Here is a 14,449-nt window from a genome sequence, read left to right on the forward strand (position 1 = left end):
GCACTATACCATGTATCTTCGATCTTTGTTTGGAAGACCTAATCTACTTTGGTATAGTTAGTACATGTGTAATTAATCATGGTAATGCTAGAATGAAAATTGATTTAAATATATGTCATACGTCAGTTTTTTCCTGTGACTGTCTGTTTGAAATGTTTTGCCCCCCCCCCCCACTGTAATGCCACGGCGCTGTGGGTTCCTTACTAAATAAATAAATAAATAAATCTGCAGAGCTGAAGGTCACGGGATTGAATCCCGACAGGAATGTCTGCATTTGGATGGAGTCAAAGGGCAAAAATATCTGTGTGCTTTGTGATGTTAGTGCATGCTAAAAGAACCCCAGCTGGTCTAAATTTATCAACCACTATGGCATCCCTGATAGTCCATATGCAGTTTTGAGAACTTTAACTTCACATACCATATTATACTGTACTGCACCGTACCATACCAGTGTTTTGATCTATGCAGAAAGGCTGTTTGATTTTACTATGTTAGCTTTGTTAGGTGCTTCTGGCAGGTAAATGGCATTGCTGCCATAGCTGAACACTACCCATATTGTTCTGCTGCGTACAGTGTCGCCCCGATGGGCCTAAGCCAAAAAAAAGATGTGTGCTACCTGGACTGTGCTACCTGTGGTCATGTGGTTGTGGGACCTGGCAGTGGTTGCACTCTTGGGGGACAAGGTGCAGGGTGTGGTACTGCTCTTGCTGTCACTTCTTTGCCACGGTGAAAAGTCCGTGAGGTTTTGTGACCTCATTAGCCGTTTGCAAAAAAAAAAGTAAAAATAAAGCTTTACTCCTAATGTTTACGTGCTGTCCATTTCTGCCGAACAGTAAGGTGTAGAACTATCCATCATCATCATCATCAGCCTGACTACGCCCACTGCAGGGCAAAGGCCTCTCCCATGTCTCTCCAACTGACCCTGTCCTTTGCCAGTTGTGGCCACTGTATCCCCGCAAACTTCTTAATCTCATCCGCCGGCCTAACTTTATACTGCAACCTGCAACGCTTGCCTTCTCTTGGAATCCACTCCGTTACCCTTAAGGACCAGCGGTTATCTTGCCTTCGCATTACATGCCCTGCCCAACCCCATTTCTTCCTCTTTATTTCGACCAGGATGTCGTTAACCCGCGTTTGTTCCCTCACCCACTCCGCCTGCTTCCGATCTCTCAACGTTACACCTATCATTTTTCTCTCCATTGGTTGCTGCGTTTTCCTTAACTTAAGCTGAACCCTCTTTGTTAGCCTCCTCGTTTCTGCCCCATAGGTGAGTACCGGTTATATGCAGCAGTTGTATACTTTTTTAGCGAAAGCTACATTGTCCGCGAACTTGTGATTTCGCTGTGGCTGTGCTCTGAGGAGGCACAGAGACCGAGCTTGAGCCGTTGCCTAGCAACCGCCGCAGCTGGCACTCGCTGCGCCATCTGGCATGACGTCACACCATGCGCCTCGCCGCGGAGCCGCCACTGCCGTTTGGTATGACGCCACACCGCTTGCCTCGTCGTTGCGCTCGCCTCCGCTCACTTCGCCAGCTGTGTCGCACTTCTGCTTTCGCTGTGTATATCCTGGCATAGCCGAGCTAAGCCACTGCCAATTTTTCCTCTTGAGGGATATTTTTAAACTGCCATTCATGATCTGAGAGAACCTGCCATATGCGCTCCACCCCATTCTTATTTTTCTAGTCATTTCCCTCTCATGATCTGGATTAGCGGTCACTACTTGCCCTAAGTAGACATATTTTCTTTCTACTTCCAGCACCTTGCTACTAATTGCGAACTGCTGTTCCCTTGCTAGACTTGAACATTACTTTGGTTTTCTGTATGTTAATTTTTATACCCACCGTTCTGCTCTGCCTGTCTAACTCATTGGTCATGCTTTGCAGTTCATGTCCTGAGTGATGTAGCAAGGCAATGTCATCAGCGAATCGCAGATTACTGAGGCATTCTCCATTAACTCTTATCCCCAACTGTTCCCATTTCCGGCCCCGGAATACCTCCTGTAAAGAGGCGGTATTCATAGCATTGGTGAGATGTGTCGCCCCCTTGCCTGACACCTTTCCTTATTGGAATTTTATTGCTGACTTTATGGAGGGCTATGGTAGCTTTGCAGTCGTTATATATATATCCTTCAATATTTTCACATAACACTCTTCTATACCCTGATTCCGCAATGCCTGCATGACAGCTGAGGTTTCCACTGAGTCAAATGCTTTTTCGTAATCAATGAAGGCTGTATATCGGGGTTGGTTATATTCTGCACATAAACGCAGAAGTATTAAAGCAAGAGAAACAAAAAAAAAGCTTTATTGCACTCCCAAGTGTCTCAACACCAATTTACAATGAATAGGAACACTTTTTAAAATAATTTCTTGAACAACAGCGAAGGGTTGAATGAAACCAATTGCTTCAACAAGAGTAACGTTGAATTTTTTGCAGTCGTAAATTGTTGCGTTTAATGTGTGCTTATTTCAATATGTGCTTATGTTCAATGCGGTTTGTTTGCTTGACGTTAGTCTTGAGTGTAGCTAAACTATCAAGGATAAAGAAAACCATTACAGTAGAGCCCATTTTTAAAGAACCTGACTGTCACGTGAATTCCTTTTGTTATATCTGATGTCCGTAGTGAGTGGACTCTCCGTATAACAAGCAAGAATACTAAAGCTGCCAAAAGTGGCATTTATTTCTAGTAAAACTGCATTATGCGCGCTTACGTATGCAAAGCAGAGCCTGCGTGGCTCTTTCCAGGCTATCTAGAGCAGACATCCTCGCCCTTGCTGCCAACTATCAAATTTAGAGGTAGGGTATAACGAATTGTGGTTGAAGCATCCGAGGCTGCTGGTGGTGGGTTGGTCACATAAATAAGATTCCTGGCAGTAGTGGAGTGCTTGTACTTGGTGTTCAGCGTCTTTGTCAGAGCACACGCCTGTGTGATTTTGTGGTTCATAGGAACGTAGTCATCCGAAGAAACATCTGGCCAGCTATGCATCAACGAAGCGTTGCCACAAATCTACATGGGCCTGATCGCATGTGTTTTCGAGCTTCATCTGTCGTTCCTGGGTTCATGCAACGATGAAAGTAGTACAGCGCTCGTAGCACAGAATGCATCAGCTGCAGTGTCCACTGTATGGCACTGCCTGCATGTGGTAGCAGCGCGAAAGATGGCAGGCGATGCATACCATGTGACCAGCATGGCCCGCAAGGCTTTCAAAATTCTCAAATCGCTGCTGTTGATCCATGGCTGTGCTCAGTAGCTTTGCTTTCAAAGGAGCCCCTGTCTCGCAAGGTTAAGAAGGAAGGTGATTCTTGTGTGGGGTCTAACGTCTCAGAGTGACACATGGGTTATGAGAGGTGCCTTAGTGAAGGGTTCCAGATTAATTTGGACCACCTGGGGTTCTTTAACCTTTTCAGGTGCTTTATGCACAGCTCTGTACATTGCTAACTCGCAACTTTTAATTTCAGTGGGATCTACCTAAGCACTGATTCCTTTGTTTCACGCTGTGATTTTAGCATCTTAAATATTGCTAATATGGCGCTTTTTTTAGGCCAACAGCGCAAATAACATTTCTGAAAACAGCGCAGTAGCATGTACTTCACTATTTTCTTTTGCAAATAGATTTAGCCATCCATACTAATGTGCATGACCCCAGGAGTATTATTTTTGCAAATCCTGATATTTTAATATTGCAGGTTTTAGTTATTTTGACAGTTTGCAAAAAATTTTATACATGCATGTAAAAAATAATCGTTGGTATGTCCCATCGAAAAACTACCAAATTGGCTTTTTCGATTCCTGGATGTACTATTTAGATGAAAAAAGTGTTTGTTCTCACTCAGAATGATAAATGGTGCCTGAAAGGGTTAGCACAGCATACGAGTGTTTTTTAATGCCCCCATCAAAATGCAGTCCCTGCAGCTGAGCTTTGATCCCGCACCTTTGGGAACAGCAGCTGAAAAGGAAGATGCTAAACAAGCCCATCAGTAGAATTCTGTAGAAACATCTACCATATCTACTCGCATAATAGGCGCACTTTTTTTTAAAGAAAATCCTGCTCAAAGTTCGGGATGCTGTTAGGCGGGGTAAAATTGCTGGAAATTTTTTGACTCACATTCTTGCGCTTTAAAATTGAATGTACCATATAAACGCATGTAGGGGCCGCACCCTGTTTTCCCAAAGGGAATATTAAAAAGAAAAGATTCTTCTAAGGCTAAGAGCTACAAACAGTGAACACGTCGTGGCCTCTGCGATCAGCTCTGGCTGTGAGTAATGGTGCGCTTGATTGCAAAGGCCATGCGCGGGCACAGGAGCTTCCAGGTGCCGCCCGTGTATGGCAGCAGAGTCCGCAGGTCATCATCATTATCATCAGCTTTTTTCTTCGCTGCAAGCTCCTGCTATCCGTATCGGTATCAGTATCACCAGCTCCAGCTTTTTGTGGCTGTCAAAGGCACAGGGGTTGTGGTAGCATGTTAGTTCACCGTAGTTGTGGCTAGGGTGCCTGGATGCCCGCTCACCTCCGGTTTCAGGGTGGGACGCCCTTCGTACCACCCTGTGGCGCTGTTTTCCTCCTTGCGGTGGCATGTTGGGTCGCACGTGCCCGTCGCACACCCCGCGTGGCATGGTTTCTGTGTGGCTCCGCGGCTACTGTAATAATGCGACTGAACTGGAAACAGTACATAGCTGTTTCACTTGTGGCAGTAATGTTCTGGCAGCTTTTAGTGTATTTTATGCATGATGCACTCGCTCGGACTACACGACAATCGAAAAGTTATTACAGACTGCTGTTTCCCAGTCACCAGCTGCACTGAAAATGGACAGCGGTTATTTGGTCTTCATCGATAGTGATAGCATAGACTATATTGGGGTCACTGAATTATGCTGCTTTTGTTGTTTCGAACCTAAGGACTGTTCACATGGCCCCAAGTTTCTCGTGTATGCAAGCAGCGTGAAGGATGATCTTCCAAATATAATGTATTTGCATAGTTGTACCCACTTTTCCAACAGTCTCTGAGGTGTCTTTGTCTTATTACTGCACCATATGTAAAAATTTCTACGTAGTAATGGCAGATTTCTCTTCCAAGTGGTCCGTCACCTCATTGCTCCGGAGTGAAAAGCTGAGAACACGTCTGAAACCAAATGGTCATATTTTCTGAACTGCTTCCCTTAGTGGCTTGTACTTCAACAAAATAATTCAGATGGTTGCGTTTCTCTCTGGATGTTGTTGACTACTCGTAGATTGATGATCCGATGCGACGATGTCTTCCTAATTCGTAGTGGCTAAGTAACTTCATTCGAGGACAAATTTAAATAAGTCTTTTTTTTTCCCTTTCAAAAGATGAAAAAAAGTAAAAAAAAAAAGCCGCTGATTCACCAAGAAACCTCACAAAATCAGCCCCTGATAACTACTTATTTTGAATCCCATTGTCCCCGCCATGCTAAACTAACAAAGAGGAGTCGTAGCAACACAGGATGCCTTACTCGTTTCCGCCTAATCGTCTGCTCCAGTTGCCAAGAGGCGCTGGCTTGCTGCCTTACTTGATAGTCATCGGGCAGCGCAATAGAGCTTTCATTACGGTATGGGGCTGGACTAGTTGGAAAAACACGTTTGAGGTAAAGCGCGGAGGAAGACGCAGACTTGAACACAACCGACAAGCTTTCATCCCTGCTGCTATCATCAAAAGAGGCAAAAGTATGGTAAAGAAAAGTAATGGAACATTAAAAAAAAAAGGTTAGATGTGATAGTTAAAAGCATTGAAATCAGTCATTTCAACTGTATGCTGGAGAAGGTGGTTACAATTTGCAGGATTGCTGTTAATGAATGAATGAAGAAATGATAGTTTTGACCTGCAGGGATGCATTCTTTGTGGCAATTATTGATGCAAGGTTAAATATATGAAAGGTTTGTTAGTAGCCTGCTTTTAAGGAAGGATTTTTCATAGTAGCTTTTGTGAAATGGACATATTAAAAAATGTTCCTACAGCATGAAAGAAGTGGTAGTGTCATAGCAATGACACTGCAGTTGCAGTGATTGGAAAGTATGAAATGCGATGTACTGTCTTGTTCTGATTTAAGTTAAGATATAAGTGATTCAAGGCCAACGTCCGAGATAGATTCTGCATATTTGAATCTTGATTGAACTAGTGTTCTATAGAAGAGTAATTTTACTGATCTAGATGAAAGGTAGAAATTTTCGAGTGAATAGCCTAACACATAGTTAACATTGTTAGTAGAAAATGAACTGTTTTTCTAGACAGGTTATACAGGTTGTCAGTTAGATGCACGCTGAGGTATTGGTATGAGGACACAGTTTCCATCATAGGGGTATTGTTAAGTTTGTAAGGGTGTGTTACTCTGCTGCTTTGGGAAGCACACAGATATTTGTACCTATAATGTCAGGTTCCATGTCTCATAAGTTACACCATTCTAAAGCTTGGTTAATATCTGATTAAAGAAGAGAAATGTCAAGTTCACGTCAAAGTCACTGTTAATAGTTGGTTCATTGATGTAAATAAGAATAAGTAAGGCCTAAATACAGAACACTGCCTAAGTACAGTTGGCCTAAGTACAGCCAACTGGAAAGGGACGAGAGTTAGTTTGATTAGCTTTCACAAATTGAGAACGAGTTGCAAGGAAAGACTATATTGTCATGAAATAACTATTGAGCCATGAAAGAACTTTAGGCTCGAAGTTCAGATTAGTGTATTTGAAAAGAAGTAGATAAGAAAATATGTAAGTCAACTCCCTTTAAGACAAACTTGAAGAGAGCCACCACGGTGGCTCAGTGGTTATGGTGATCGGCTGCCAACTCGAAAGAGGCAGGTTTGATTCCGTCATGGTGGTCGCATTTCGATGGAGGCGAAACTCTAGAGGCCCGTGAACTGTGCGATGTCAGTGCGCATTAAAAAACGCCTGGTGGTGAAAATTATTGGGAACCCTCCACTATGGCATTCCTCACAGCGGAGTCACTTTGGGATGTTAAACCCTATAACAACTAAACAAACTTTAAGGGACAAAAAAAATTGTTTGTCTTATCAGAAGTTCGTCTTAACAGAAGCACCTTAAAAAGAAATGTGTGAGCATGCTAGGTATGTTCTATGGGGGTTTTAATAATTAAGGAGGCATAAATAAATACGTTCTCCCTGCTTAACCGCAGCTGACACAGTTGAAAACCGCCAGACCCCACCCTGTGATCACGTATGCTACTCAGCGCACGCCGACCATGGTGGGCCTTGCTCTGAGGGAACAAATGAACGACACTTTGGCTGACACAAACAGGCATTTATTGCTACAACAACAACGCCAGCTAGCTACACAATATGCTAAGGAATCGAGGTCGTCCGACTCAACAGCAAAGTTACGAGTGAATGTTCGCCCACACTAGGGCAGGGGATACGCTGCGGCTGGATGGGATGAGATGCGGGAGAAGTTCGTCCCTGCGGAGCCTTGCACTGAACAGTCCGTGCACGCCAAATTCCCGAGCCGAACAGGGCCGTTTCCCCCGCGCGCAGCAATCACACATCCATGACGCTCATGTCACTGCGACGCCGGCACCCTTCCTTGTTACTTAAGCTAACCAACATGGCTAGGGAGAGTGCATCGCGGGAAAGCCAACCACAGGAGACCAGTGGGGCGGGTCCTCACAGTCAGTATATATGTTACATGAAACCAATCAGTAGTATAGTCTTTCAAAGAGAGCATAATTGCAAATAGAACATTTACTGCAGAATGCATGAAGTGAGCTGAAGACTGAGCATGAAGCAAGCTCTCGTTATCCTACTTAAAAACGGCATTACTAGTTTTCTTTTTTAACTGGCTCTTTTCTTCTCACTGTATATCTCACAACTGCTGCTATTTTTGTTTTTTTTGCTTTCCATCCAACTCTTGAGTGCTTCGAAGGTGTCCAGCAGGTTAATTGTGCATCTCTCGCTTATCTCACTCCTTCTGCAGCATGACTGCTACCAACTCCACAAGCAGGCACACCATGTACCTTATCCATACTTTGCAGGCAATGCGTGCAGCACCGATATCTGGCTATCTCTGCATCGTGATGACACTTGTTGCGATGCCACATGAGCTGAAAATGCGGCCCTGACTTTTTAAGCCCCAAGTTGATGAGCATGTATGCTTTGCACATAAGCGCCTTTTAGCCTGTGGGAGGAAACACTCGGCACATGACGAGCACGCGATGCCGAGATCTTTGTGCCAGCGCAGCCGAGATGGTGTTCTGCCTTTTCCGCACTGGCAAGAAAGCGCGCTCCCACAAGATGGCTTCTCTGCAGCTTTGCGCGTAGGTGCGCAGAAGCCATCTTATGAGGGTGCACTTTCTTGCGTAGCAAAATTTATATATATACTTTTTTTCTTTCCTTGACAGTGCCACGCGGATGCCCCGGGAGGGCCGTTACAGGGGATCGCCGTGGCTCGCGGTCGCTGCGAAAGCTTTTCTTAACCGAAGGACACGCGAAGCAGTTCATTTTGAGCGTATTTTTTTTTACATTGAGTCCTGTGGGAAACCAGCCAAATGGTCTCGCATTGCATATTATTCGGCTATTCATCTTAACTGAGTTCACCTTAACGGGAGTCTCGTAGCACGTTGAACATATCTGATGACTTTTCATGCCTTGAGAAGTTGCCCTTGCCAGATTGTTATCTGCTTCACGTGATATTGTGTATGCTTATCATCATTCACCTTATGGTACGAAAAGGTCTTGCTTGGATGAAAACGGACATAGTACACTGCAGGGTAAAATTAACTTCTCACTTATTTACATGGGCCAACATACAAGTTACTGATGTGATACATATTGTGGTTGTTTGTGCAGTCTGCCTTTAACAATAAGTGGCTGCTCTGGGGCTAAATTGCCTTCATTTGTGGTATTGCGATGATGACAATCATGTCGCTGTTGTTCATCGTCATCATAATCATCATCATATTGTTATTATTATTCACCTGTTTTTGCTTTCAGTATGCCAACCTTTCAGAAGGATCATTGCCTGTTGATTGTACACTGAGGGCCATGGTGAAAACTAAGAATAATGAATGTGCATCTGCTGATCTTTCTATAGCAAGAGCACAGCAGGAGTCAAAGGCTTCTGGAAATATTCCACGAAATCATTTGTTCAGGTATGATCCTCCCTACTTACATTGGCATTGAAAAAAAAAGTTCTAGTGAAGTTGATGATTAATTTAGGGCTTATTTTCTCACAGTGCTTTCGAGAGGGATGTTAGTGTGTTTGTACAATCTGTCTTTTGCATGAAATAGGCCTCTTCCTCTTGTAAATGACATGACATCAATGGGGCATGGTCTGATGGGATGGGCAAAATCGCCCACTTTTGCCTCTATACTGATTTTGCATATGTCGAGCGCTCCCCCATCGCCCCTCTACTCCTGATTAGAGATGCCTTAGTATGCGTTGCACCTGCAGCACTTCAACCAATGATTTTGAACAAGCCAGTGAATTCAATGAACCTTAGAACTCCTTGGATGGAGGGATTGTAATTATAATATTTACGGCTGAAAACTATCTTGCATACGCTATGTGAGAAATATTTCTACACCTGTACTTACAATCAGTAAGACCATTTCGGCTCACCTGTTGGAAATTCAAATGGTTCTGTTCAGAGTCCATTTGGACGATCCAATTGGAGCTCCATTTCAGTAGGAGCTAGTTGGAAACTTGACTGGTCCAGTTGGGAGTTCATTTGGACTATCCAATTGGAGCACCATTCCAAATGGAACCGGTTGGAAACTTAAATTGGTTTTATTGGAACCATTTAGAAACCCAGTTGGTTCCAATTGTTTTTTTTTTTTTGACTGGGTCCCCCCGTAGTCACACCATGTGATAGCATACAGTTATATCTACTGCATGCGTGGAAGGGGGAACCAGCGCGACAAACTGACTAGAACAAACTCCTTGCTGTAGACGCCCATGCCATGGGCCGCACAGACGCGTGCACTACAACATACCAACACCAAATATTAGGGACTGACTTGGAGAGGGAAAAATAGGGTAGGGATTGACTTCATGAGCATTTGGCTTGCTCCTCAGTTTTTTTTTACCTCTATGGCTTTACCCACCGTGGGACCTTGAATACGAAGACTCTGCTCTGGTGGCAGTGCTGCACGTAGCACCAAGCGGACTGAAAGCTTCGCCAACGTTCATTTAGGTTCGCCTCCATGTTCTCCTCTATTCTGGCGCCAAGGTCACCCCTGGCGTGTCGACAGTGGGACCTAAAAGCTTATCATGCTTTAAAAAAAAAAAACTTTTGAGTGATCTTTGTTTAAAGCGTGCATGCAACACCTCAACGCAGCGAACAGCGTGCAGTAGACGATGTGGGGCAGGTATGCCCTTGTGATGTCAACGATCAGGGGTTGCCAAACCAGCAAGCTGTTTTCAAAATAAATGAAAAAAAATTTATTGTAAAATTATCAACCACACCGAATAAACTGAAACTTTGGGGAATTGTAATTTGACATGTTGGAAATTGAATGCAATAAGCAGTGTGTGTGTGAAAATTAGCTGTCATGGCCCCTTTAAGGGGGGACACTTGTCTTTGGGACCAAAAAATTTCCCAAAAATCGATTTTGTAAAAATGGCATTTCTGGTGTCTACAGCTTATTATTCTCCAACTCTACCAATTTTTTCCTTCAGGGAATCTGTGTTTTGATCATAATATTATATTCACCTGGGCATGGCGGTCAAATTTCTATGGAGGCGAAATTTAGAGGCTCGTGTACTGTGCGATGTCAGTGCACTTAAAAGAACCCGAGGTGGTCAAAATTTCCGGTGCCCTTCACTGCAGCGTCCGTCATAGCCTGAGTCGCTGTGGGACGTTAAACCCCCATAAACTATAAACAACACAGCACATTTGCTAGATGTATATATGTTTGGTTGCTAATTTTTTTTTTCTTCATTTCTTCTTTCCTTTTTTCTTTTTTGGCCCCTAGCTGTGAACTCAGTGCTGCCCGCACCTGTGTTTTAGAGAATGAGCTGAAGACATGCAGGGAATTGCATGACTTGGAGCCACACAACAAGTGTAAGTGACTGAGAAGGTGTTCCTCCCAGAGCTTATAAGCCAGATTAGTTGCAGTCAGCATGGTTTGTATTCTTTTTGTCCTGAAAAAATAATCTGAATTTTTTTAATAAACCAATTGGTAATAAAGAAAGTAGTTTTTCTGCTTGCTTTGTACACGGGTGTTATAACAACAGTGTTTGGTTAGTCGAAAGAAATTTTATGGCTACTGAACACTTATCGTATTTACTCACGTAATTTGCGCCCTCACATAATTTTCACATTCCTACTTTGTTACCTGGGTTTATATATCAAAAAAATTATTTTACTCGTATATTTTATGCTCCCTGCTGCGCCAGACCACTTGCATGCATGTGAGTGCGCGCTTGGGAAAGCTTGGGAAGACCGGCGCAGCTATGTCGCCGTCTGCGGTTGCAAAAGGTGCAAGTGGAGAGGGGATGAATTGCGTGCGTTTACCCGGCTCGCTCGCGCTGGTTGTTGCTTTCCCGGACAAACAGTTGCAAGAGGAAACATCCGGTAATCGCTGACACGCACCACAATTCGAAACTAGCGAAACATTTGCTGTTCGGTTTGCCGCTAGTCAGCCAGGCCTCATGAGAGGGCATCATTTTATCGCCTTTTGTCTCCATTTGTCGCTGACTGCTGGCTTCGCGATTGTATCATTGCGCGTTTAATGCTTTGAGCTGTACATGCGCCGTGATGCCATGCCGTGGGGAACTACGTAACATGGGACGGGGGTGGGGGGGATGCGTCTAATATTGGGAGTCAACTTTTTTGGGGGATGAGAAATTGAGGGGGGGAGGGTGGGTGCAGTGAGTTTGGGAGGTCATCTTATAGGCGGCAATATACAGTATATATATAAGGTCCTTCGTTTTCAGGTTATATATATATATTTTTTTTCTTCAGATCCTTTCTTTTTTTGCGGCAAAGACAATTTACTACAATCAGTAGCTTTCTTTTTTTGCAGGGCACAAAATGCCCTATTTTTTTGCTCAATATATCACAAACAACACGGAAATGAGAGATTTTGCAAAAAAAAAAAATGTTTATCAAATTTGATTTTTTCTGTATTACAGTTATTTTGCCATGTGAACTGCCAATCTCCTACGAAGCACTTTGTGTGCATGCAAGGCCTCTCTGCCTTGAACTCTACGAAAATCGTCATTAAACATCACAGAGGCTATTTTAAACAGGCAAGAGCTCTTGAGCAGGTCATCATTAGCGTGGATAGTGCTTGATACATGATGCCGAATAAATATCATCTGGTCAGTACCTACCTTTTGGCATCTGGCTCTTAGAAGTTACTTTTCAAACATATCCTCAAATTAAGTCACGTTGTGAATAACAAGCGTTAAATTGGGTTTAAGATCACTAGTTGAGCGAATACTCCTCTGGGATAAGCACAGAGTATCCGCTAATGTTTGTGGGGTGTTTTCAGCTTTGTTCAGAAAAACGTGTGTTCTCTATGCCCTTTTGTGCATGTATGTATCTTAACGAACCCTTGATCCCCTTGGCGTTGCGAGTACTCTAGCAGTGGCTTTTTTGGGGGAGAAATCAGGTTTAATCTGATTGTCAAGAAATGTGTTCGGGGTGAAAAAATGGGTAATATTGGGTTTTACCCAAAGACGATAGATTTTAAGTATGTATTGCAGATTATGATGTTTGCAAAGTTTTTAGGACATGTTTGCAAAATCTTCGCATAATTTGTGCACCCTCGTTTTGAAGCCTTAATATGAAGAAAAAAAGTGTTCAAATTACACGAGTAAATATGGTAGTTAAATTACCTGCACCCCTAGTTTCACTACTAACATATCATGTAAATTGGCAGCAGGTTAATACTTTGGTTTGAAACAAAACTTGTTTGTTTTGTTTTCATTCCTTTTTAACAGTCATTAACAAAGCAACAAAGTTAACATTTCTTGTGAACGCTGTCACTATTATGTGTAAGTGGTCCTTGCAATCTTCATTTATTTTTATACAAAACTAGTAGGGTTCATGAAAATTTTGCTGATATAAAGATTTATTTTATGTAGCATGCAGGCATGATATAGCTGTAAGTGTGGAATATGGATAACTGAGTTACTGCCAAGAACCTTACCTGTTGGTAATCTCTATTTTTATGCATATCATGAGGGGTGGACTGACATATATGGCCCCTATTGTCTCAACCTCATCAATCACATGCCTTCAGATTAGCCTAACTCTGTGAGCATGGGTCAGTGCATTGCCTTCTAACATGCAGATAACTGACCTCTGTTGTTGTAGGGGGTTTGTAGGTCATGACAGTTATTTCATGTGATGCATTATGTGTTTGAGCACCGGCTTGCCATGCTGCTGATGTGTTGCTAGTGGCTCTTTATTCTGAAATTCATGCTGAGTGCTGGGCACACAAGGTGCCCAGCACTGATCTTATCTTATCTCTGATCTTTATCCCAGCAACTCAACTTTTATAAGCTGGTGAACTGAGTGAAGAACTGTTGTGATGACTGACTAATGAATAACTGCAGCTTGTCCGATATTAGGAGTTCACTATTTTTGCAATGCCTGGCTTAAGCTGCCATTTTTGAGGCATGGCAGTTTGCAAGGCATCCTTTCCACCTGCACATTTGCTTTTGAAATTGAGTGTGTTATTAACTCTAAGGATTCAAGGGTTAAAGAAACACATTACCAGGGCAAAATACAAAACATTGTTCACTCTAGTTGCTCTTGGCACTGGGGTGTGCTTGGAGATGGCATTCATATTATTGAATATGCAATGTGGACACATGCCGGTTTACCATATTCATTTATGCTTTCAATGTTGTTCCTATGCAATTTCTGCGTCTTGTTCCTGTAGCTGTAATAAAAAGTGCATTGCATCCTATTGCACATACCCGTCTGGCATAATGTGTGCGTAGAAACTATGCATGAATCTTACATAATGCCAAGCTTGTGGCACAGGCTGACCTCTTACTGTTAACGATCTTGTTGTTGTCATGCCAGCTGCACCTTTTACCACACTCCTTTTTATTTTTCCATGGGCAAATAGTATGTCACAAATTAGCGACTGAAGTAGGCTTTGGCTTTGCAAAGAAAGTCTCGGATGCATTCATCCTTTGTGCTGTTTTATGCTGGCATTTATGTATTCATTTTGCCCATCTTGTTGTGTACAATGTGAAGTGTAAGAATACAGAAAAAAAACATACATAATTTGAATGACTGCTTATGCAATTGCACTACAGTGGCTCTGTGTGTTATTTACAGGCAGAATTATTTTAGTGTAATACATTTGACATCTGTGATGTATGCTTGTTATTCTACAAGAGCAGACAAATCGCTCATTACTAATGTAAGTAGTTGCGGTGAGGGGAATTTGCGCGTTAGCTGGGTGCTACTAAGTACGGTACGGATCATGTTCAGAATTTCAAACAAGGAGAAGGTGGA

The 14,449-nt window shown here is 43.0% G+C and overlaps 1 protein-coding gene across 5 annotated transcripts in view; it reads left to right on the forward strand.

Annotated features, from left to right (window-relative positions):
* RabGGTa (Rab geranylgeranyltransferase subunit alpha) overlaps positions 1-14,449 on the forward strand; it is a 47,806-nt gene that overhangs the window by 15,262 nt on the left and 18,095 nt on the right. For all 5 annotated transcript variants that reach the window (XM_089580313.1, XM_089580316.1, XM_089580312.1 and 2 more), the window contains 2 exons: positions 8,958-9,115; positions 10,941-11,029. In XM_089580313.1, the coding sequence (XP_089436439.1) occupies positions 8,958-9,115; positions 10,941-11,029 (247 nt within the window). The remainder of the gene's footprint in view (positions 1-8,957; positions 9,116-10,940; positions 11,030-14,449) is intronic.

The sequence above is a fragment of the Amblyomma mixtum genome, chromosome 3, assembly GCF_055824585.1.
Source record: "Amblyomma mixtum isolate Tamu chromosome 3, ASM5582458v1, whole genome shotgun sequence".
NCBI lineage: Eukaryota > Metazoa > Arthropoda > Arachnida > Ixodida > Ixodidae > Amblyomma > Amblyomma mixtum.